This window comes from Lytechinus variegatus, chromosome 9, assembly GCF_018143015.1.
Source record: "Lytechinus variegatus isolate NC3 chromosome 9, Lvar_3.0, whole genome shotgun sequence".
Taxonomy (NCBI): Eukaryota; Metazoa; Echinodermata; class Echinoidea; order Temnopleuroida; family Toxopneustidae; genus Lytechinus; species Lytechinus variegatus.
Window position 1 is genome coordinate 34,425,081 of NC_054748.1, and position 22,550 is coordinate 34,447,630.

At 37.6% G+C, this 22,550-nt stretch overlaps 1 protein-coding gene across 1 annotated transcript; it reads left to right on the forward strand.

The window, feature by feature from the left end:
- The first annotated feature begins 394 nt into the window (after positions 1 to 394).
- On the forward strand, positions 395 to 22,308 carry LOC121422070. The gene is made up of 10 exons (XM_041616878.1): positions 395 to 505; positions 3,814 to 4,382; positions 5,196 to 5,299; positions 8,862 to 9,007; positions 12,306 to 12,427; positions 13,799 to 13,958; positions 16,332 to 16,468; positions 17,606 to 17,737; positions 21,004 to 21,244; positions 22,061 to 22,308. The coding sequence occupies exons 2-10, from the start codon at positions 4,010 to 4,012 to the stop codon at positions 22,197 to 22,199; spliced, it is 1,554 nt and encodes a 517-aa protein (XP_041472812.1). The 5' UTR covers positions 395 to 505; positions 3,814 to 4,009; the 3' UTR covers positions 22,200 to 22,308.
- The last annotated feature ends 242 nt before the right edge of the window (positions 22,309 to 22,550 follow it).

Genomic DNA, 22,550 nt, shown 5'->3' on the forward strand with positions numbered 1-22,550 from the left:
CTCTTTCAATTCAGGAGGAAGAAGAAGAAGAAGAAGAAGAAGAAAAAGAAGAAGAAGGAGGAGGAGGAGGAGGAAGAGGAGGAGGAGTAACACAGGCCAGTTTGATTTCTGAGAGCTTTTCGAGGAGGAAACGTAAAAAAAATAGTAAATATTTTTATTAATCAAACCAAGGATTCTCACATCTGTAGGCTATGCAAAAACAAAAACAAAACCAAACACCCAAAATAAAGCCCCTAACCCATTATATACGCCCATAGACAAATAAATAGGTCTACGCCCCAAAATCCTCGTTGTACCATTGTTAATAGCTCTATGGTTGTACTGTACCGGTACCGGTATAGTACTACCTTTTTTTTTTCTGTATACCGTATATTTCTTAAAAGTTATCACTCTCTCGTGCTGTTGTTCTTTAGAACGAAGCAATATCATTAGTACACACACTGATGCAGCGCGTTCGGAAAGGAATTTTCTTGAGTTCTGTCTTCTAAATTGCTAATTCATTTAGGTAAGTGTAATTTTAGAATTTTATTGCAGAAGTGTTTTAAATGAACCATTTTCTGGCAAAAATCCCGTATGCATGCCCCGTTAAACTAAGTTAGACCAAACTAAAAAGTCGTGCAACGTCAGGCTCTTCTTCGTTACTGCCCGGGGGCCGGGCTTCTCCCGGGCGTTCTCTGGGTTGGGAAACTCGAGCGAGGAGCTCCAAAGCCGCAGCCAAGGCAGCAGCGGAGCTCCTCGACTCGAGTTTTATGATGAAGATCTAATAATTATGCTGGAAGATATATTTGTACGGCTATCTCATGTATTCCTTTGACTGTATGGTTATTGGTGAAATGTGTTTTTAAATATGTTTATTGTTGGCAATTCATGATTTTTGGAGGGCTGAAATAAAGTGAGCAGGGTTGGGCGGTAAATACCGGGCGGAGCGGTAATTACCAGTGGTAAATACCAGTAAATACCGTCCGGTAAATATATAAAAAACGGGAAATATGATTTATAATTCTTTTTTTCAATAATTTTAGTTGTTTTTAACCCCCGGGGGTCAACAAATGAAAATAGTGTTCTGAAATTATTAATTAGAATCACAAAACTCATAGTAGAAACACACAAACAGATAAAATCCATAGGGCCTACTATACTGCATACATCACATGTACATACCCAAACACACATAGGATCTAAGTCCACACATACGTACACAAACTCAAATTTAGGCCTGGGACTTTTGGGTTTTTTTCTTTTCGGGTACCCGTGGTAATTTTCGGGCGGGTACCCGGGTACCCGAAAATCATGTCGCTCGAAATATGACTGGTGGAAAAACCCCATAGGTGACGTCATCATCAAGCCAATGCGATGCAAGCCAATTTATGAATGAAAATATAGTAAGCATGCGCATTGCAAGCCTCAGCCCCATGCAGTATTCCGTCAAAACGAGTCTGCAATACTCTGTCACCTCGTACCAAAATCGACCTCGAAATCCACTTTTCTATATTTTATATGAATTATAAAAGGTATTCTCAGAGGATCTGTTTTCCCACCGATACCGCACTGTTAAGCATATTTTTATTACTTTTTGGTTTTCCGACAAAATCTTACGAAGTAGTGTCGATATTACATCGTGTTCGTGAGTTTGTAGAATCTATCGCTACGTGAACAAAGTCAATTGATTTCCGGGTTTCGGAGCATACGAGGCGCCAGCCAATCACGTTCTTGATACCATTTTCAGTTCATCATAAACCGAAAATGGTAACACGATCGTGATTGGCTGGCGCATTTGACGCTCCGAAACCCGGAAATCAATTGACTTTGTTCACGTAGCGATAGATTCTACAAACTCACAAACACGATGCAACATCGACGCTACTTCGTAAGATTTTGACGGAAAAGCAAGAAGTAATAAAATTTCCTTACTTGCGTGGTATCGGTGAGAAAACAGATCCTCTGAGAATACCTTTCATAATTCATATGAAATAAAGGAAAGTGGAATTCTAGGTCGATTTTGGTACGAGGTGACAGAGTATTGCAGACTTGTTTTGACGGAATACTGCGTGGGGCTGAGGCTTGCAATGCGCATGCTTACTATATTTTCATTCATAAATTGGCTTGCGTCGCAGTGGCTGGATGACGTCACTGCGCTGCAAAAGAAACATGGCGACGATTGAACGATCTCAGTCACATCATCAACACTTGAAAAACTAGTATATTTAAGGATATTTCGAGGGTAATTGGTGAGATTCAAAATGAGACTTGTGTACTTTTGTGATGAGTTTACAATCATGTCTTACACTACGCAATACAAATCAAATGTACGTTATACTGGTGAGCAATTTTCGGGTATCGGGTATTGATTTTTCTACCCGGGTACCCGACGCTTCCGGGCGGGACCCGGGTACCCGGGTTTTAGTCCCAGCCCTACTCAAATTATGTTCCTGGAAATTGAATAATTATATTAAAACATAAACAAATATTTCTCCTGACAATAATTTTAAAATCATTTAGATCTGAGCATTGTCAGATGACATTTAAGGGTTTACAGGTATTGTATTCAGTACTTAAAACCACTAGGTGCTATTAATCATATAAGAATTGTACTTGATAAATTGAGCTGTTTTTGTCTTGATGACTGAGTTGCAGTGGCGTACCTAGGATTTTCCACGGGGGGGGGGCAAAAACGTCCGCCAAAAAATTTGACAAGCAAAAAAAACAACAAAAATTTCAAGCTTGTCAGGGGGGGAAATAACGGTCTTTCAAGCTCGTCAGGGGGGGGGGGGCAGCGATATATCCTTTGCATGGGTTGTGGCAGACTGCCTGCCCCCTCCTCCCCCCTCCCCCCCGTAGGTACGCTACTTCAGAGATGAGTCAGCAGGGGGTCTTTCATTGTTTGTATCATTGCTTTATAGAAAACCACAAGGGGCCAATTGCATAAAAACGTTATGATGGTAGGTGTGGCATCTAATGGTAACTACCATGGTAACAATGGCCTGCAGCCAATCAGGATCAAGGATTTTATGGAAGTTCATACCATACTCATAACATGTTTATGCATCAGGGCCTAGAAAAGGGGAAATCCCTATTTGAATTCAGATTGGAAATATACCCATTCACATGCACAGTAGTTCAACTGGTGTTAAACTTTAGATTGAAAGGGCAAAATCAGACTGCATTCAGTACCTGTCTAATTCAAATTTTTCCTTGAGTATTGAAATGTACCCCGTTGGGGATATACATGTACCTGTTGTTTGGGGGGAGGGAGGTTTGAAGGGAAATCCCCTTCTAATTTGTTCAAATTGTCAGTCTACTATTGATTTTATGACCCCTCCAAAAACAAAAATGAATGCAAATGGGGAAAAGCTCAACTAACAAAAGAAAGAACACCTACATGTACATAAGCACTGTACTTGTAACTGGAGGTAATGCCAATTGGGTTCAAGAAAAGAAAGAACAGATCCACAGTTCATGTACATGTACATAAAACTAGAGATAACCATTCATACACTATAGAAGAAGGATCATACATACTTTACTTTCATTCATTGATGTTTGCTTTTTGTAGTGAGGACTGGTAAATACTTTCTGTCCCCTTTCATGTAATTATTCGTGACAATTACTGTACAAATTTATGGTAACCCTTTGGTTTTCTATCTTTAAAGTATCACTTTTTTGAAAGTTAAATAAGAAATTGCGTACAGATCTGAAGGGAAAAGCATGTAAAATAAAGCAGACAGTACCAAATCCGTTCTCACAGTTCATGGTGTCTCTATCCCATATGTGTAATTCATCCTTCATCTTTAACATTCTATCTCATTTTCATAGAACATTGGTGATTGGCTGCTTTTTCTGCATGACCTTTGACCTTGCTGATTGGTCCATCATGACCCAGCTTGAATGTGGGATTAAGGGATTCCTCTGTACAGGCCTCACACTTCCTTCCATGCATGTTTGATACCGCAAGTTCATTCATACCTTACCAATCCTGCATGTAAGCCACAACTCTGGTTTTCAATTGACTATGGGCGTTAGTAGCAGCGTTAACAAGAAAGGAAGAAGCCGGCCAAATACCCCCAAAAGTACCACCCCGAGACAAGGCAGTGAGGATAAGGTAGACTGCAACAGAAGTGTCAATGGTGGTGAGAACCAGGTAGGGAGTGGCCCTAGACAGGCAAATGTGGTAGAGGATATTGCACCTAAGGATACTAGAGAAAATCAGGGTAGAGACAATCAAGTGACTATGAGTGAATCTGCGTCTCCACAGGTTGAAGGTGGTTCGTCAACGCAGGAGAAGAGTAGCGAAAGGTTGACCCATCGATCGTCAAGTATGGAGCCGAAGGATCTTATGATTAGTTACAGTCATCAGGACAAGGAGAAAATGAGAATGATGAGAGGTGAGTTTCTACCTGTAGGAATGGTGACTGGTGATGAAAATGATGATGATGGTGGTGATGATGGTGATGATGATGATGTTGATGAGGTTGAAGATGTTGATGTTGGAGAAAATGAGGATGATGAGGGGTGGGTTTCTACCTGTAGAAATGATGGTGGTAGTGGCTGTGGTGTTGGTAATATTGATGGTGATGATGATGGGGATAATGGAGCTGAAGGATATCAATATCAGTTATAGTCATCAGGACAAAGAGAAAATGAGGATGATGAGAGGTGAGTTTCCTCTTGTTGGAATGCTGGTACTGTTGGTGGTGGTGATGGTTATGATGATTATAGGGATGAGTTGTGATGATGATGAAAATGATCATGGAGACGATATTGATGATTGTTATGATGGTGATGATGATGAAGAAAAAATTGATGAAAATGAAGTTGATGATCATGATGAAGTTGTGGAGGATAGTGATTATGATGATGATGGAGATGAATATGATGATGGTGATGAAAATGATGATGATGATGGAAATTATAATGATGGTGATATGTAATGATGATGATAGTTTGATGATATTGATTGCTGCTCCATTATAATGGTGCTATGATGATGATGATGATGATGACAGCGATGATGATGGTGATGTTGACGATGATGGTGATGATAGATGTCACTACATTTTATAGAGTGTGATGATTTAAAGTTTTGATGATCATACATGATTAAAGTTATTTACTGAATTCAAATAATGTTATAATGGTTGTTTTTATTTATTGTATGATAATCATGACTTCAAACTTCTCCCCGCTCCTGTATTCAGATGCTCTGGAGAAGGCTGGTATCTCTGTATGGGTGGACGAGACCGGTCTGAAGGCTGGTGTGGAGTTCCTCAATAAGATTGGCCAAGCTATCATTGATGCAAAGGTAATTAATTAATTTGTAATTGTTTGTGGATAAGATGTGTTCTTGTTTAGTTTACGAAGGCTGAATCAGTGTTTTTATTTAAATTTTCACTGCATCCAATTCTAACTTATCTTACTTGCTCATAGATTTCCTCCACAGCTCTAATAATATTTCACAGGGGATAATTTTGCTTACCAAATTTGAAGCATTTTTTATCAGAATATGAGAAAAGCTCTCCACTACGTTCTGTATACATGTCGCTCTACATGTGTGTAAAACATCTGCTGAACATACTACTTCTAGTACTTTATGTGTAGCAGTCATAAAAAGATAATGGAGCAAATTGCAATGCAATACCAGGAAAAGTAATCTATGTCTGTACATAAAAAATGGAAAAGAAAATCTTTATAAATTCAGTTAAAGGACAAGTCTACCCCAACAAAAACTTCATTTGAATAAAAAGAGAAAAATTTAACAAGCATAACACTGAAAATTTCATCAAAATCGGATGTAAAATAAGAAAGTTATGGCATTTTAAAGTTTCGCTTCATTTCACAAAACAGTTACATGTATATATGCACATCTCGGTCTGTATGCAAATGAGGGAACTGATGACATCACTCACTCACTATTTCTTTTGTATTGTATTATATGAAATATTTTGATTTTCTCCTCATTGTCATGTGAAATGAAGTTTCATTCCTCCCTGAACATGTGAAATTCCATTATTTTAACATTTTGTGTTTCAGGCAAGGAGGTCCTAATCATCAAATTCGTAAAAATTGAAATATTGTATAATTCAAACAATAAAACACAAAAGAAATAGTAAGTGACATCATCGACTCTCTCATTTGGATGTAACTGGCTCGTTCAAGTAACTATTTTGTTAAAAATAAGCGAAACTTTGAAATGTCATAACTTTCTTATTTTACATCCGATTTTGATGAAATTTTCAGCATTGTGCTTTTCTGATTTTTCTCTATTGATTCAAATCAACATTTTTCTGAGGTGAACTAGACCTTTAACATATGACATAAATTGTATGCTACTTCAACATGCAGCCTCATGAAAAATACTGGGAAATTTGGTTAGAAATGATAAGAAAATGATGTTCACTCTCGACCTACATATTTCTACATTCATGTATTCTATCATTAGAAAATGAGAGTGTTTTTTTGAATTGGCATTGCTTCAGAAAACAGTGACGTTATGAGCCAAACTTTTGAGGGGGCTCGATATGGCGTTTTGCGTAAAATTGATTAAGAAATTGCGAGCAAGTAAAAAGGTCAACATTTTTATTACAAAATCCAGGTTTGTGATAGTTTTTTATATGATATTCAGAAAATAATATCATATTTCACCCCTATATCTTTCCCTTTCTTTTTTTTCTTGGTCGTTAATTTTCATTTATTTATTATTAATATTTTAATGGGGGTGGGGGCAAGAGCCCCCAAGCCTACCCCCCCCCCCCCCCCCCCCCCCCCCCGTCTGTATGTCCATGTCAGAAAAGTATATCCCAACCTCAGTTCAGAGAAATTTGCCACACCCTGAGCTTAATAAAATTCTGTACACTAGATCCAGATTCTTTTCAGAGAAGTCAAAATATTTTTCCAGTTGAATATTTTCACCATATTTTGTCTCAGTTGAATAGTCAAATACACACCATTTTATTTGTTCAAAGCAAATTGTATGGTCTCAAATAATTTGCAAGGCCATTATTTGCTTGACACAAATTAAATGGTGTGTAGTACAAATAGAAAAGCTGTGTACAGAATTGCCTCTATTGAAGTCAGAACTTTAATTTTTAGAAGGCAAGGAAATAAATTTAATTCAATTCAATTCAGTTTTTATCTTTGTTTTACCAGCCAAACTATTAGTTTAAAATAGACTCTTAAAACAATATAAATACAAACATATCAATCATTATGATGTAGTATCTACTGTACACAGATTTACACTGTACAAAGAGATTTTAACAAAAACAAACTAATCATTATACATGTAGTAGAAAAATACACTTTGTGTTCTATTACAAGAGTTGTTCGGCACACTTTAAAAGGCCTGCATGTAAAGGCAAAGTAGCCTGAATCAAGAAAAGATAGCAATAGAAAAAGAAAAAAAAAGGAGCAGTGGATTTTAAGAGAGAAAGGTCAAGAAAAAAGAAGAGGAAAGAAAGAAATGTCACTGTACTTTATAGAGCGAAAGAGTAATCTTTCCTTTTTCTACATGTACATTTAATTATTGTCATTCATTTTAACAGTAAAAGCTTGTTTTTTCCCTAGACAGTTACAGAGTAAAATACATGTAGATGGAGTTAACATTAACAAAAATATCATCCAATTATGTTTCGCTTATACATAGGATTATCCTAATACTGCACTTGACTGTGAATCTATCCCTTCAAATTACTCATATACTAGTAAAATAAGTATTAAATTTCAAACCGTGTTGTCATTTAATCTGTCAAATATTGTTTTTTCATAGGTCTATAATATGACCAGCATGTACCTAATAATGATATTGGCCTGTCTATTGTGCAATTTTGCAAAACTCATTGGTATCATTACCGGTAATTACCGGTATATTGCTTGTATTAAAACTGACTTTTGATTACTCTACAATACATAGAGTACATGTACATGTATGTGGAATACACATATAATGTACTTGTAGGCCTTTTGAATTGGGTAAATGTCACTTACAATGATAACAAAAGTAAATTGTTATTACATGTAGAAGTGGATTTCACTTTTGTAATGTACAGAAAAGTGTTGCTATTAGTGGAAATCACTTCATGAAATAAAGCAATTTTATCCGATTAGATTGCATGGATTTGAACTACTTGTTAGTGAAAACCACAGACAATAAGCTGCCATCACATTATGCTAAAAAGCTTATTCCCAAAACCAAAGTGATATTTTGCATTGGGAACACGAACTGTAAACCTATTTCAGTTTTAATAGGTAAATCCCCTAAAAGTACATGGCACTACTACATGTAGATGTCAATGACCTAAAAACAGTGATAATTGAAATTGAGAATACAAAATGAAAATGTGTTTAATTGGATAAATTTTGTCAAAAATTTGTTCTGATTGAGTGCCCATATTTTGACATACCCAGTAATGAAATGAAATGATCACAAACATTAAAAAAAAACAATTGTTGAAATGATCTTACAAAAATGTTAAGGCTTTTATGCAACTTGCTCTCATTTCTTTATTTCTGCATCAATCATGTTAAACTCATGTTACTTTAATATGATCTTTGGATGATAACACACATGTGCACATGTGGATGATGGGGTCCAATTTCATGATTTCTTTATTTCTGTATCAATTATGTTGACACTTTTTTACATAACATCCTTGGGTAATACCATAGAAGTGTTCATAAGGATGATAAGGTCAAAGGTCATCTACATTTAGGGGTCCAGAGATCATATTGCATTTCATTGATAGACCTTGATCAGATGAGACTTGTTGTTTGTGAATCTGCCTTGTTTATCCATCATTTCATTTTCATTCATTTCAAATTTGCATCTTCATCTCATCGAATGAATCTCTTTTTTCCACCTCTCTCAGCTCTTTCTCTCACTCCTAAGTACCAAGTCTGCTACATCTAAGTACTGCAAGGATGAATTGGCCTTGGCCTATGTTTCCAGTAAACCCATATTCCCTTGCATGATTCAGAATCATAAAGAAGTCACAGAAGTCATGGACTTTGGCATGTAAGTACGGTTCGTCTGAACAGCATAAGGCATGAGTGATGAACAGTCAGTGACCATATACCGAGGTGTTTAGATGAGAATTTAAACCCATTAACTAATTGGCATTGGCCTATGTAACCAGTAAACCCATATTCCCTTGCATGATTCAGAATCATAAGGAAGTCACTGAAGTCATGGACTTTGGCATGTAAGTACGGTTCGTCTGAACAGCATAAGGCAAGAATGATAAACAATCAGTGACCATGTACGAATTTGTGTGTAGATGAGAATTTAAACCCATTTACTAATTGGCGTTGGCCTATGTTACCAGTAAACTCATGAATATTCCCTTGCATGGTTTCATATACATGTAGGAGTTACAGAAGTCATGGATTGTGGCATTCAATACCCTGAAGATTTTCCCAGGGGGTGCTGTGTGTATTATTTTCCATAGGCATCACCCCCTGGAATTCTGGTAGGTACATACATGTCAAATTGGATGGAAAATGACCAACATTTTGTGTTGAACCCCTTTTTTCTTTTTTTTGCCTGTCAAATTTTAATAGAAATTGAAGAAAAAAAATGCTTACTGAGCTTGCAGCACAATCATACATGTTATGAATATTATATGATCCCTGCCTGCATGTACATTATGTGGAGCGTTGTGGCCCAGTGGATTAGTCTCCGGACTTTGAAACAGAGGGTCGTGGGTTCAAATCCCAGCCATGGCGTAGTTTCCTTCAGCAAGAAATTTATCCACATTGTGCTGCACTCAACCCAGGTGAGGTGAATGGGTACCTGGCAGGAATTTATTCCTTGAAATGCCACCGCGCTGTAAAAGGCTGCGGGGCTAAAGCCAGGGTAATAATATCCAAGTCCTTTGGAAGCGCATAGAGACGTTATTTATAATGTGTTATGCGCTATACAAGAACTGTCTATTATTATCATTATTATGCCTTGTACCAGCGAAACCAATTCCAGACTGGCAAAAACTATTGGTAAATTGACAATACATCTATTACCAACTCTTCCACTCATCACATGGTCTACCTGCATTTAGGCGCATACCATTCTGTCCATCAGCATTTAGTCCAACAACTGTTTTGTCCATTAACCATTTGGTCCAATTATCACTTCGTCTAATCAACAGTTTGTCTACGCCCATGTTTTATAATCAGGTGGTCTAATATCTACTTTATTTTCATTATTTCGCCCAATTAAAGATAAATTCCAGTTTTGGTAACGATCTCAAAATGACTTTTTACAGAATCTAATAAAATGACCACCCAAGTGTCTGTTTGTATGAATGAAAAATATGTGCCAAAGGATTCTGGAAGAAATTGTGTAATTGCTGAGAAATAAGCAAAATAAGCGCGGATTCGGTCACTTCCGTCGGGTCTTTATTCCAGCAAGAATAATAAACTGTCCCACGTGTGCCTATCTGTGTTGGTGATCTTCAGTGTGAACATTTTTCAGCGTAGATTTCAAGATTTCACAAAGTTCAGTTTATGTAACTGTACCAGATCTAGATCCTCAATGATATACTGACAATTAAGCCTGGTTTTACAGACTTTCTCATGAAATCAGTGTTTACTGCAACTACTGGCATTTCTCTTTAACACTTGGTCCAATTTTAGACCAAATGGTACATATGGACTAAATGGCTGTTGGACCAACTGGTTATTAGACAAAATGGTGAAGGGACGAAATGGCAATTAGACTAGTGGATAGTGGACAAACTGATGGTGGACCAAATGATAGTAGACGAGTTGGTAATTGGATGAATTGGTATTGGACCAATTGAAAACAAACCATACTATTATGTCATTACCAATGACATACTTATATAATATTGACTGGCCTTGAGGGGAACATCAAATATATTGCCAGCAAATGAATCATATTGGCCCGAGTCTTTAGACGAGGGCAATATGGGTCATTTAAGGGCAATATATTTGATGTTCCCCGAAAGAAGAGCTAGTCAATATTTTTATTATCATCCAAATCAGATATCTAGAGCAAAAATCATGATAATGGGGATATTTCTTTTAAAAATAGAGTTCTATTGTGTCATGTTAATATCGGTCTAGGCTCTGCACTTTACCATTATGACCTACTTGCAACCGCTCGGATCCAGCGTTGTCTTTATTATGACGTATATTGTTGGTGCGCGGATCCTTGAAGCGTATCTCTTTATTATACGCATCCTAAAATGCCCGGATGTGAGACCAGGGAAAATACAAAGGTATATTTTGTGTCGTCTCTACATGCAAAGTAAATACGTGCATTGAGACCGAGGAAAATACAAACAATATACCTACCCTTCCCGATATTCAGAAAATGTAGGGCAATACGGTTTTGTAAATGACCAGCTCAGATGTCTGATACGGGTGATAATGTACTTTATCGGTAAGTTTTCAGTCTGTTTCGTTGGTGTGACTCTAGCATTTCACACCACATTGCACACTAGTTTGGTATCATGCAAAAGGAAGCTTGGCGTGACCAGTATTTGCACAAAACTGAATTGTGAAAAAAAATACATGTATGCATTGTTCATAACTTGACTGTGTACACATTTTCTGTTTGACTATGGTTTCAGTTCTGTATTTCTGGTGAACGTGTACTGTATTTGAGGTACTGTCAGTTATTAGCATTTAATGAGATAATAATTTTGTGGTTGTATTTTTATCTCAGTTTCACTTTCACATTTGGTTTGAAAGAAAGAGTTGATTTCTTTGTCAGGATGTGCCATGAATTCACTTTTAGATGAATTTGGCCTTTTGGAAGAAGTGTAAGGGTTATATTATTGAATACATGTTTTGGGTTTTTTGTTTAAAATTAAGAAAAGGTTGTGTAGGGCAAAACAAAAGATCTATTTTCAAAATTAATTTGTAACATGAAAAATCAGATTGTCAACACAAGTGGCATTTACGTTTTAAACTGCATTACAAACCAGCTTTAATAGCCCCACCTCAAGCACTCTACTAAAATCTGGCCAGGTTCAATACCCACAATGCAACATTCCCAGTAGTGTAGTCTTGTAATATAGGCCCATTTGAATGATAACTCACATTCAGTACTCAATACATCCATCTCACAATGATTATGTTTAATACAAAGACAAGTAGCAAAGCAGGTACCCTTTCCTCGAAAAAATGTATAGTTTCTCTACATAAATGAAATTATCAGCTATTTTATCCTCTCTATTGCTGATAGTTATCTCAAAAGGTATACTTCAATACCAGGCATTCATAGCACACAGTCAATGAGAGACAACATACAGTGTTTCTCAGTTGTTTTGTTTATATGTTCTGTACAGGCGACTGCAGCTGGCTCCTATCAGGTGGTTTGATTTCTCCGATGAAGATGATTTTCAGGGTGCCTTTGACAAGCTAGCCATCAGCATCAAGCAGAAGCTTACAGAGATAACCGATGAACTCAGTAAGTCTATAAAACTGATAACTAAATGGACTCAGTAAAGTCTAAACCTACCATTTAGTCTGTTATTTTCAGGGACTTTTGTTAAGTGATTTTACCAATGCTGATCACATTTGGTATGCATGAACTTTCCCTAATTGCATAGAAAGTATAGTAACTACATGTACTAGTCTGCTGTGTTAAGTCTCGAGTCTGTGTTAAGTCTCTTAACTAGTCTCGAGTTAAGGGTCTGTGTTGAGTCTCTTAACTAGTCTCGAGTTAAGGGTCTGAATGTACAGCCGAATATGCCTTGTGTACTGAAAGCCCTCTCACTCAGTTTTGTATGTGCTAGTCTTTGCGTGGAGACACACTTGCTTATCAAAGTTTCAATTAGGGTCTGTGCCTACAGACTAGAAAACTACCATGATAAGAATGCTCAAAGCTGATTGGCAGTGTTACTGTGATAGTAAACTTTTATGCAATAGCCCCTGGTTTATCCAGAGACCAGGCTTAATACAATGTTGAATGGTTTAGGAAACCGCAAATCTTCATCATTGGCTTTATCACCCACTTTAAAGATAAATTCCAGTTTTGGTAACGATCTCAAAATGACTTTTACAGAATCTAATATAATGACCACCCAAGTGTCTGTTTGTATGAATAAAAAATATGTGCCAAAGGATTCTGGAAGAAATTGTGTAATTGCTGAGAAATAAGCAAAATAAACGCGGATTCGGTCACTTCCGTCGGGTCTTTATTCTAGCAATAATAATACACTGTCCCACGTGTGCCTATCTGTGTTGGTGATCTTCAGTGTGAACATTTTGCAGCGTAGATTTCAAGATTTCACAAAGTTCTGTTTATGTAACTGTACCAGATCTAGATCCTCGATGATATTCTGACAATTAAGCCTGGTTTTACAGACTTTCTCATGAAATCAGTGTTTACTGCAACTACTGACATTTCTCTTTAAAGCCAATGTTACAATAATTCATTGTGTCAGCAGTCATATTTGTTTCAAAATCATGGGTCTTCACCATGAGTTGGCAGTATTGCCATAGCACCATCTTGGGCGATGAGAGCAATGCCGTCAGATCCAGTTGGGAGAAAAAGCACCCGTTCAGGGTGAAGCCGGGGTAGTAGTATGCAACACTTATGGAGCATTGCACGAAAATTGCGATCAATTGCAAGTCTATTCCCGAAATCAAGCATATATGCCGTGTAATTAATTGCAAATTTGCAATTAATTGCTAATCTGCTCAATGAAACAAGGAGTGTAATCTGATTTGCTATAGTCAAAAGTGATCAATCAGTTGTAAAATTGCAACAGAATATTTGCGATTGATTGCAATTTATTTCTTGCCACACCCTTAAAAAAACCTTCTTTTTTTCTAGACCAAACTGAAGGTGGTACAAAGAAGAAGCCAAGACAGCTAACGAGAAAAGAAACGCGGACTCGACTGAACGTCCATCAGGTCTTGCCCCCTACAGAAGCCAAAATAGAAGACTTTTGGGATGTCCATTTCAAAGACAAAGAATCAATAGCTGTTGAAGAGTAAGTGTAAAACATACATATGTTATCTCAATCTTTGCTGCCACCGAATTTTCTGAAAATTTCTGTTTTCGTGGACTAGGTCATGAAGCTATTGAAGGCCCATTTCATGAAAATAATGCATGCAGCCGAGTGCGTTAGTGGAAATGCAGAGCACACGAGGTTTCTTTAGATAGATGCTGCACTGTGCATGAGCCGCTGGCGGGGAGTGCGCAGTGTGCACCATCTGAAGAAACCAAGCTTTCTCTGCATTTACTTTTACGCACGACAGAGCAAGTGCATTATTTGTTTTATAACATAGAAACAAATTCTTTAAAAGTTACAGTACAGTTTTGTTGGACTTCTACCGCACTGGTTTGCTTGAGCGTGCAATGTCAATTTTTGTTGCGCACATTTTGCACTGCCTTGCAGTGCACCAAAAAAGTTGGATGTCATGTGACGCATATTGACCAGTCGCGATGCTGGAAATAATACACCTATTTTATAAATGTTTTTAATGAACTTTGACTGTTTGGTGATCAACATGTAGACCTATAGGAGAAGAAAATTGTAAAGTATTTTGTAATTGCAAGGAAATGCACTATATAAAATACCTAAAGATAGATAGCAGTTATGGTAATGACCTCAAAATGAGTTCGAACAGAATCCAATATAATTACCACCCAAATATTTGTATGTATAAATAAAAAACATTTGCCAAATGACTCTGGAAAATGCGTAGTTGTTGAGAAATGAGCAAAATAAGCACAGAATTCCATCAAATGACTGGAATTTTGCAAGTAATGTTACTTGATTTAAAAGACTTTCTCATGAAATTATTGTTTGCTGCAACTACTTTGTTTTACCTATATTGGATGGTTTAGATAGGTTTTCTAATAGCAATCGAGTGTTTGAATATACAAATGACCCAGGTGGGTGTTTCATAAAGCTGTTTGTAAAGTTATGCAAGACTTTACGCACGACTGTGGACCTTTCTTGTGCCACACTATCCCTATGTAGCTCACTTAGCAGCTAAGATCATGTTCCAGTCGTGCGTAAAGTTGTGCGTAACTTTACAAACAGCTTTATGAGACACCCAAAGGGTCCATTATTAATTCCTTTCAAGTTATACACAACTTTACACACGACTGTAACTTTACAAACAGCATTATGAAACACCCAAAAGGTCCATTATTAATTCCTTTCAAGTTATACACAACTTTACACACGACTGTAACTTTACAAACAGCTTTATGAAACACCCAAAGGGTCCATTATTAATTCCTTTCAAGTTATACACAACTTTACACACGACTGTAACTTTACAAACAGCTTTATGAAACACCCAAAGGGTCCATTATTAATTTCTTTCAAGTTATACACAACTTTACACACGACTGGAACATGTTTTAGGTGCCAAGTCAGCTACAGGGTGAAGTGTAATAGCACAAGAAAGGGTCACCAGTCGTGCGTAAACCCATTCGTGACTTACGAACATCTTTATGAAACACCCACGTGGGGGTCGATTCATAAAGCTGTTTGTAAGTTAAGAGTGACTTTGAGAATGACTGGTACTCCTTTCTTTTGGTAACTGATATTCAATATTAAATGTTAATTGGTTATTATTTCGTGTGGGAGAAAGGTTCACCAGTCGTTCTTAAAGAGAAATTCCAGTAGTTGCAGTTAACACTGATTTCATGAGAAAGTCTGTAAAACAAGGCTTAATTGTCAGTATATCATCGAGGATCTAGATCTGGTACAGTTACATTCACTGGACTTTGTGAAATCTTGAAATCTACGCTGAAAAATGTTCACACCGAAAATCCCCAACACAGATAAGCGCACGTGGGACAATGTATAATTATTGCTTAGGGCGTCGGGCCCGACGCCCTACTTGAATCCCGTGCTTATTTGCTGATTTCTCAGCAATTACACAATTTCTTCCAGAATCCTTTGGCACATGCGTTTTATTTATACAAACAGACACTTTAGTGGTCATTTCATTGGATTCTGTACGAACTCATTTTGATATCGTTACCAAAACTAGCATTTACCTTTAAAGTTGCCCTTAACTTGCGAAAAGTTTTATAAAAAATAATCTGATGTATGTTTTGATTTCATCCAGGAAAGTCAAATATCGATGAAAAAAATAAATCTATTCATCTGGACTTACTTGTTGAAGTAGAGGGCAGTTTCACGTCTGAAGAAGAGTCCCAGATCGGACGTGAAACTGTCCTCTGCTTCAACAAGTAAGTCCAGATGAATAGATTTACTTTTTCCATCGAGCTTTATAAAACACCCATCTGGAATTGAAATTCATGAATAAATGTGTACAGTATTGCTGTATTTTACCTGTGCTATTTTCGTTGCTTTTACTAATGTTTTTTTATTGCACAGGTTTGTAAAGGCCTTCAAGAAAGACTGTACAGAAGAACTGTCCAAGATTGGGGTGACCTTGGAATGGATAATACCTGTACTCAAGGAGGAATTGGACGAAGAGAGAGAAGATGTCATTACGAAAGAGAGCTATGAATGTAAGTGTAGGGAGATTAAAGGGGTAATTTTAATTATGATAATAATAATGGTATATTTACCCAGGGTAAACACTCTAGTTCCGAAAACTGTTCTCCCAGAGGGCCCTGCTATTATCATTACCCCGGCTAAGCAAGGCTAGCTAATCAGGTGCACACAGCTTTTTGAGGAATTAATTCCTGCCGGTACCCATTTACCTCACCTTTACTTTACCTTACCTCGAGTGCAGCACACTGTGGATGAACTCCTTGCTAAAGGAAACTACGCCATGGCTGGGATTTGAACCCATGACCCTCTGTTTCAAAGTCCAGAGACTTTTCTACTTATATTTCTAAGGTGACCCTTGGTAGACCCTCTAGCTGATATCTTACCAAGTGTTGTACATCATATCTGGTGGATGTTGCATGCTCTGAAAAGTACTGGGCTTTCAACTTCCCAAAATGAATTTTAAAAAATGAAGAAAAGAGAGAAATATATACCAGCACTGGAGAAAAAAATAAAAAACAAAACACAATTAGAAAGATTTGTCATGCATTAAGGCCATGTCCCAGAGGCCAATGGACACAAAACTTATGCATAAAGGACAAGCAGACAAGCAAAATTTTGTCCGTTTTCATCTGCTCCAGAAATGGACAAAACTGGCGACAATTTTTGAAAACCAAACGGAAAAGAACCGATGTATGAAGCATACATGCAGTGAGTACACAACGGATGCGTAGCGTTTTCCAATGGATGGCAATTTTTTAAAAACGTTTTGTATCCTCTTTGCAACCAAAATGCACTGGGATCAGGTGGGTGTTCCATAAAGCTGTTCGTAAGTTAAGAGCGACTTTAAGAACGACTTATCCTTTCTTATGCGCTAAATAATCACCAATGAACATATCATTTGCTACAAGAAAGGATCACCAGTCGTTCTTAAACTTGCTCTTAACTTTATGAACAGCTTTATGAAACGGCCCCCAGGTCATTACGAAAAATAGACACTGACTGCATATACAGCTCATTCTTCAGGACTGTTTGCTGCTTTTGTCTCCCTGCGCTTCATAACATAAAGAAAAGAAAAAGACATGGTCGCTTTGTTGAATTGAGGTACTTTAATAACATATTTGACATTTTGACTATTTTCTCCCCTTCAATAGATTTCTGTACTATAGATGAGGAGAGAATTGACTTTTGGGAGCGAGTAAAAGAACAAGCGTTAGAACGCTACACTATGCTTGAAGTTTTCAGTATGGACTCAACGGTCCGGATTGATGCCATTCAGAATCTTGGTAAGATAAAAACAATGTCTTTCTCCCCTTCTCACTTGGACTCTGAGGGGGTGTTGCAAGAAAACATTAGCGATCAATTTCAAATATTCTGTTGCTGATGCATCAACATGAGCTGTAGGAAATCAGATTAAATTTCTTGTTTCAAGGAGCAAGTCACTAATTTGCAATTAACTGCAAGACATATGATTGATGTAGGGACTGAAAATTGACTTGCAATTGATCGCAAGTTTCTTGCAACACCCCATAACTCTTATACCCGTAAAGCCCCATTACACTGGCGGAAGTTCTGGCTACGTCATTGAAATTCAGACAAAAAAAGGCAGAGGAAGTAGTGCCAACTTCGTTGTTTTTTCGTAAAATGTGATATTGTCCCATGCATGGTAAGTCCTCACCACATCCTTGCGAAGTGCATGTTGCGTTGTGGTGTTCCCACTAAATGCATTGTGCGCGCAGACGCGGTCCATGTGGCGTCAAAATGGTTCCCGCTGTGTCCTTGCTTCGCCCGAGCCGATTGCTACTCGTGGTCTTCGTCACATGAAAAAAAAATGATCCTGCAAGTCAGCACCTTTTTCATTCACACTCCAGAGGTCAGATAGGTAACTTCCTAGACATTCCACCTCTTCAAGAATTCATCAACAAGTGAATGTCATTCCTCTGGTGTTACTAGACAGGAGATTATTTCATTTATCAATACATCGACAATGGCTTGACAGACTTCTGGTCTGTCAAGACGGAACATGTGCAGCGGGTGACGCTGAAGTCGTACTGGAGGATTAAATACTTGGAGCTAAATGCTAAGCGGCGTATAGTTGTAGCGAGTTTCAGGCCAGGTTCCAATGCTTTCCTGTAGTTTGTGTCTTGTTTGGTATTTCTATGCATTGTATGTATACTTATAAGATTATAATGTGATGTTTTTGTCTCACCTGCGAAGCAAAGTGAGACTATAGGCGCCGCTTTTCCGACGGCGGCGGCGTCAACATCAAATCTTAACCTGAGGTTAAGTTTTTGAAATGATGTCATAACTTAGAAAGTATATGGACCTAGTTAATAAAACTTGGACATAAGGTTAATCAAGTATTACTGAACATCCTATTAGAGTTTCATGTCACATGACCAAGGTCAAAGGTCATTTAGGGTCAATGAACTTAGACCATGTTGGAGGATTCAACATCGAAATCTTAACCTGAGGTTAAGTTTTTGAAATGTCATCATAACTTAGAAAATATATGGACCTAGTTCATGAAACTTGGACATAAGGTAAATCAAGTTTCACTGAACATCCTGCATGAGTTTCACGTCACATGACCAAGGTCAAAGGTCATTTAGGGTCAATGAACTTTGGCCGAATTGGGGATATCTGTTGAATTCCCATCTTAACTTTGAAAGTTTATGGATCTGATTCATGAAACTTGGACATAATAGTAATCAAGCATCACTGAAAATTTTGTGCAATTTTCAGGTCTCATGATTAAGGTCAAAGGTCATTTAGGGTCAATGAACTTTGGTCGAATCGGGGGTATCTGTTGAATTACCATCATAACTTTGAATGTTTATTGGTCTAGTTCATTAAACTTGGACATTAGAGTAATCAAGTATCACTGAACATCCTGTGCGCGTTTCAGGTCACATGACCAAGGTCAAAGGTCAATGAACTTTGGCCGAATTGGGTGTATCTGTTGAATTACCATCATAACTTTAAAAGTTTATGGATCTGATTCATGAAACTTGTACATAAGAGTAATCAAGTATCACTGAACATCCTGTTCGAGTTTCAGGTCACATGATCAAGGTCAAAGGTCATGTAAGATCAATGAACTTTGGCCATGTTGGGGTTTTTTGTTGAATAACCATCATATCTCTGTAATTTTATTGGTCTAGTTCATAAAAAGTGGACATAAGAGTAACCATGTATCACTGAACATCTTGTGCGAGTTAGAGTAGTATTCAAAGTCAGCACTGCTGCTATATTGAACCGCGTGATGCAGGTGAGACGGCCAGAGGCATTCCACTTGTTTGGCTTTGAATAAATAAACTTGAACTTCAACTTGTAGGACCAACTCTATTGAGAGGTTTGTCAAACATGCCAGGAAGCATTCTAAAAATATTGAAGATTGGCTGTTGATCTTCCATTCTCAGTTCAGCCATTAGTTGGTTATAATGGCCTATCATAACTGTCTTCTTTCGGCATGCAACCAAAGATGCACTCAGCAAGATCTTTATTGCCTTGTTTTTCTAAGCCTTTTGATCAACAACAGTGCTGACTGATTATCTTGAATCTGTTGATTTGCAACAATTTGGTGGAGAAGAAGCACTTTGTGCTTGTACATATCCATGACTTGTATAGAACTGATAATGGGTACTTTAAGTGGATACCCCTTTTTCTGTCATTGGCGTGACTTGGACTTGCCATGAATGTGTACAGCGCAGCAATAATGTAGCAAGCTTTTCATAAAGTTTTCCATAATGTATATTTGATGTAAAGCCGGCTTAAAAATATGCGTAGCGGCCGGGCAGTAGATATGGACAAAGTTGTGTACAGTTACCATAATAACAGTGCTTCTTAGCCAATCAAAATTAAGGAAAGTGTTTAGAGATCCAACTACTTGACGTACAAGATTGATGAATAGCTCCCGTAATTTATCATTAAAAGTCTGTCAGTGTTTACATATATGAAACCTTGAGCGTGTATTTGTGGAAGACCCCATTTTTCTTGACCTAACTCTTTCGTTCATCTTCAGGTTTATATGTTTATGAACAAACACTTTATGGGAAAACTTTTTATCAGGAATTCTGTTTTTTTCTGGTTAGGTACTCAGAGTGTATAAAAGTGAATGGTATTTCTTTTTTCACTGTCTTAATGACTAAAATCTTATTAACTTGCAGTATTTGCAGTAAAGACTGAATTCATGAGGAAGTCTGTAAACCCAATTTTAATCGTCACTTTATCATTCAGATCTAGATCTGGTACATTTACATAAACAGAAGATAAACAACACAAATAGGCACATGTGGGACAGTGTATTATTATTACTTTGAAAACGACCTGGCTAATGCCTGGAATGTTGTTGATTTTGATGATTTCTCAACAATTACATAATTTCTTTCAGAATTCTTGGGCACATATTTTATTTATACATGTACATTGAGACACTATGGTAGTCCTTTTATATACAAACTCATTTCAAATCATTGCCACAACTGGCATTTATCTTTAAACGAAAGACCATCTTTATTCCATCTTACCTTTTCCTCATTCATAATTTCAGCGAAATTCCACACTAGGTCTGTGATGGAGGCCATGATGGATCTATGCGCCGACAAAGACGACAACGTCCGGGCCGTGGCGACGCTCTCCCTGGCCCGCGTCACCGATAACAAGAACCTCCGCGTGATCCGTCGTCTTCTACGTCTGCTGAAAGACCGGGATCGTCTTGTGAGGCAGAGCTGCTGTCTAGCTCTGGGTCATATGAGAGCTAAACAAGCCGTCCCAAGCCTGGTCAATCTATGGTAAGCTGAAAGTTCTATCAGGGTACATGTATGGAAGGCTGAATATGTGGCCTGCTCGCACTAAACCAAGAAGGTTTGGGCTATTTGAGATGGTATTGAAGAATGGGTAGTTTGGTGGGGCATGATCACCCCTCCCTTCTGATCTCGGCCTTGACTAAGTGACCATGCTTATATTGAACTTGACCTTGGCCTTGACCATGCTAATATTGACACTTTTAAATCTTTCTTTGATTTGATAAAAATTGAATGCACATGTTTACCTTATTGTTGTTTGCATTTAATACTTCACTGTATTGTATGATTATTACTGTTTTTCAAAAATGTTGAACCTTGTATATCCTATGACAATGGAAGAATAGTATCAACTGAAATCAAATCAAATTCTGTTAAATCCTATCATAATATGAAATGAAAAATGAAAGCTAATCTTATCAAATAAATTCTACCAAATCAAATCAGACAAATCGTATTTTAAATTCACTGATGAAATGAAATGATTGGAAGTGAAAAGTAACAAAGGAACAAAACAAAACCAAACAAAGCAAAACAAAGTTGGAAGAGACCTGATTACATCAGATCTAATCTAATCATGATAATGTATGTAATCTAAATAAATCTGATCTAAGCTTTTATAAGGCGATCTAGTGCAATCTGATATCGTTTTCTATCTATAGGAGGAATGATGCTATATCAAATGTCTGTGAGGCAGCTCACATCGCTCGGGAGAAGATCAGAATTCTAATCTAAACTAGTCTGATCTAATCTAAGATAATATAAGGCAATCGAATCCAATCCAATATCCTTTCCTTTCTGCAGGAGGAATGATGCTATATCAAATGTCCGTGAGGCGGCTCACATCGCTCTGGAGAAGATCGGAGGTGACGAGGCCCAGGAAGCCATACACATCACCAAGGTGCTCAGCGAGGAGATCAAAGCCCTGGCTCAACAGAAATAAGATAGGAGATTTCATTTGCCTATATAGCCTGCTGTTACAACTGTTGCCCATTCTCCTGAAGAGGACAAGAACACCCTTGCCAAAACAAAGAAGTTTAGGTGGTCCTCTTCAGGACTAACTCAGGAGCATTTCATGAAAGGACTTGTCAGACGTTTTATCCGACAAGTCCTGTTTCATCCGACAGTTACTATAGTAACAGTGCTTCTCAACCAATCAGAATCCAGGAAAGTTGTCAGATCTGACAACTTGTCGGACAAAAATAATGATGAAACGCCCCCCAGGACCAACTCATGCCCACAAAAGAATACATGGTGTACCATGAATTCTGTACACTCTTTCTTCGTCACCATG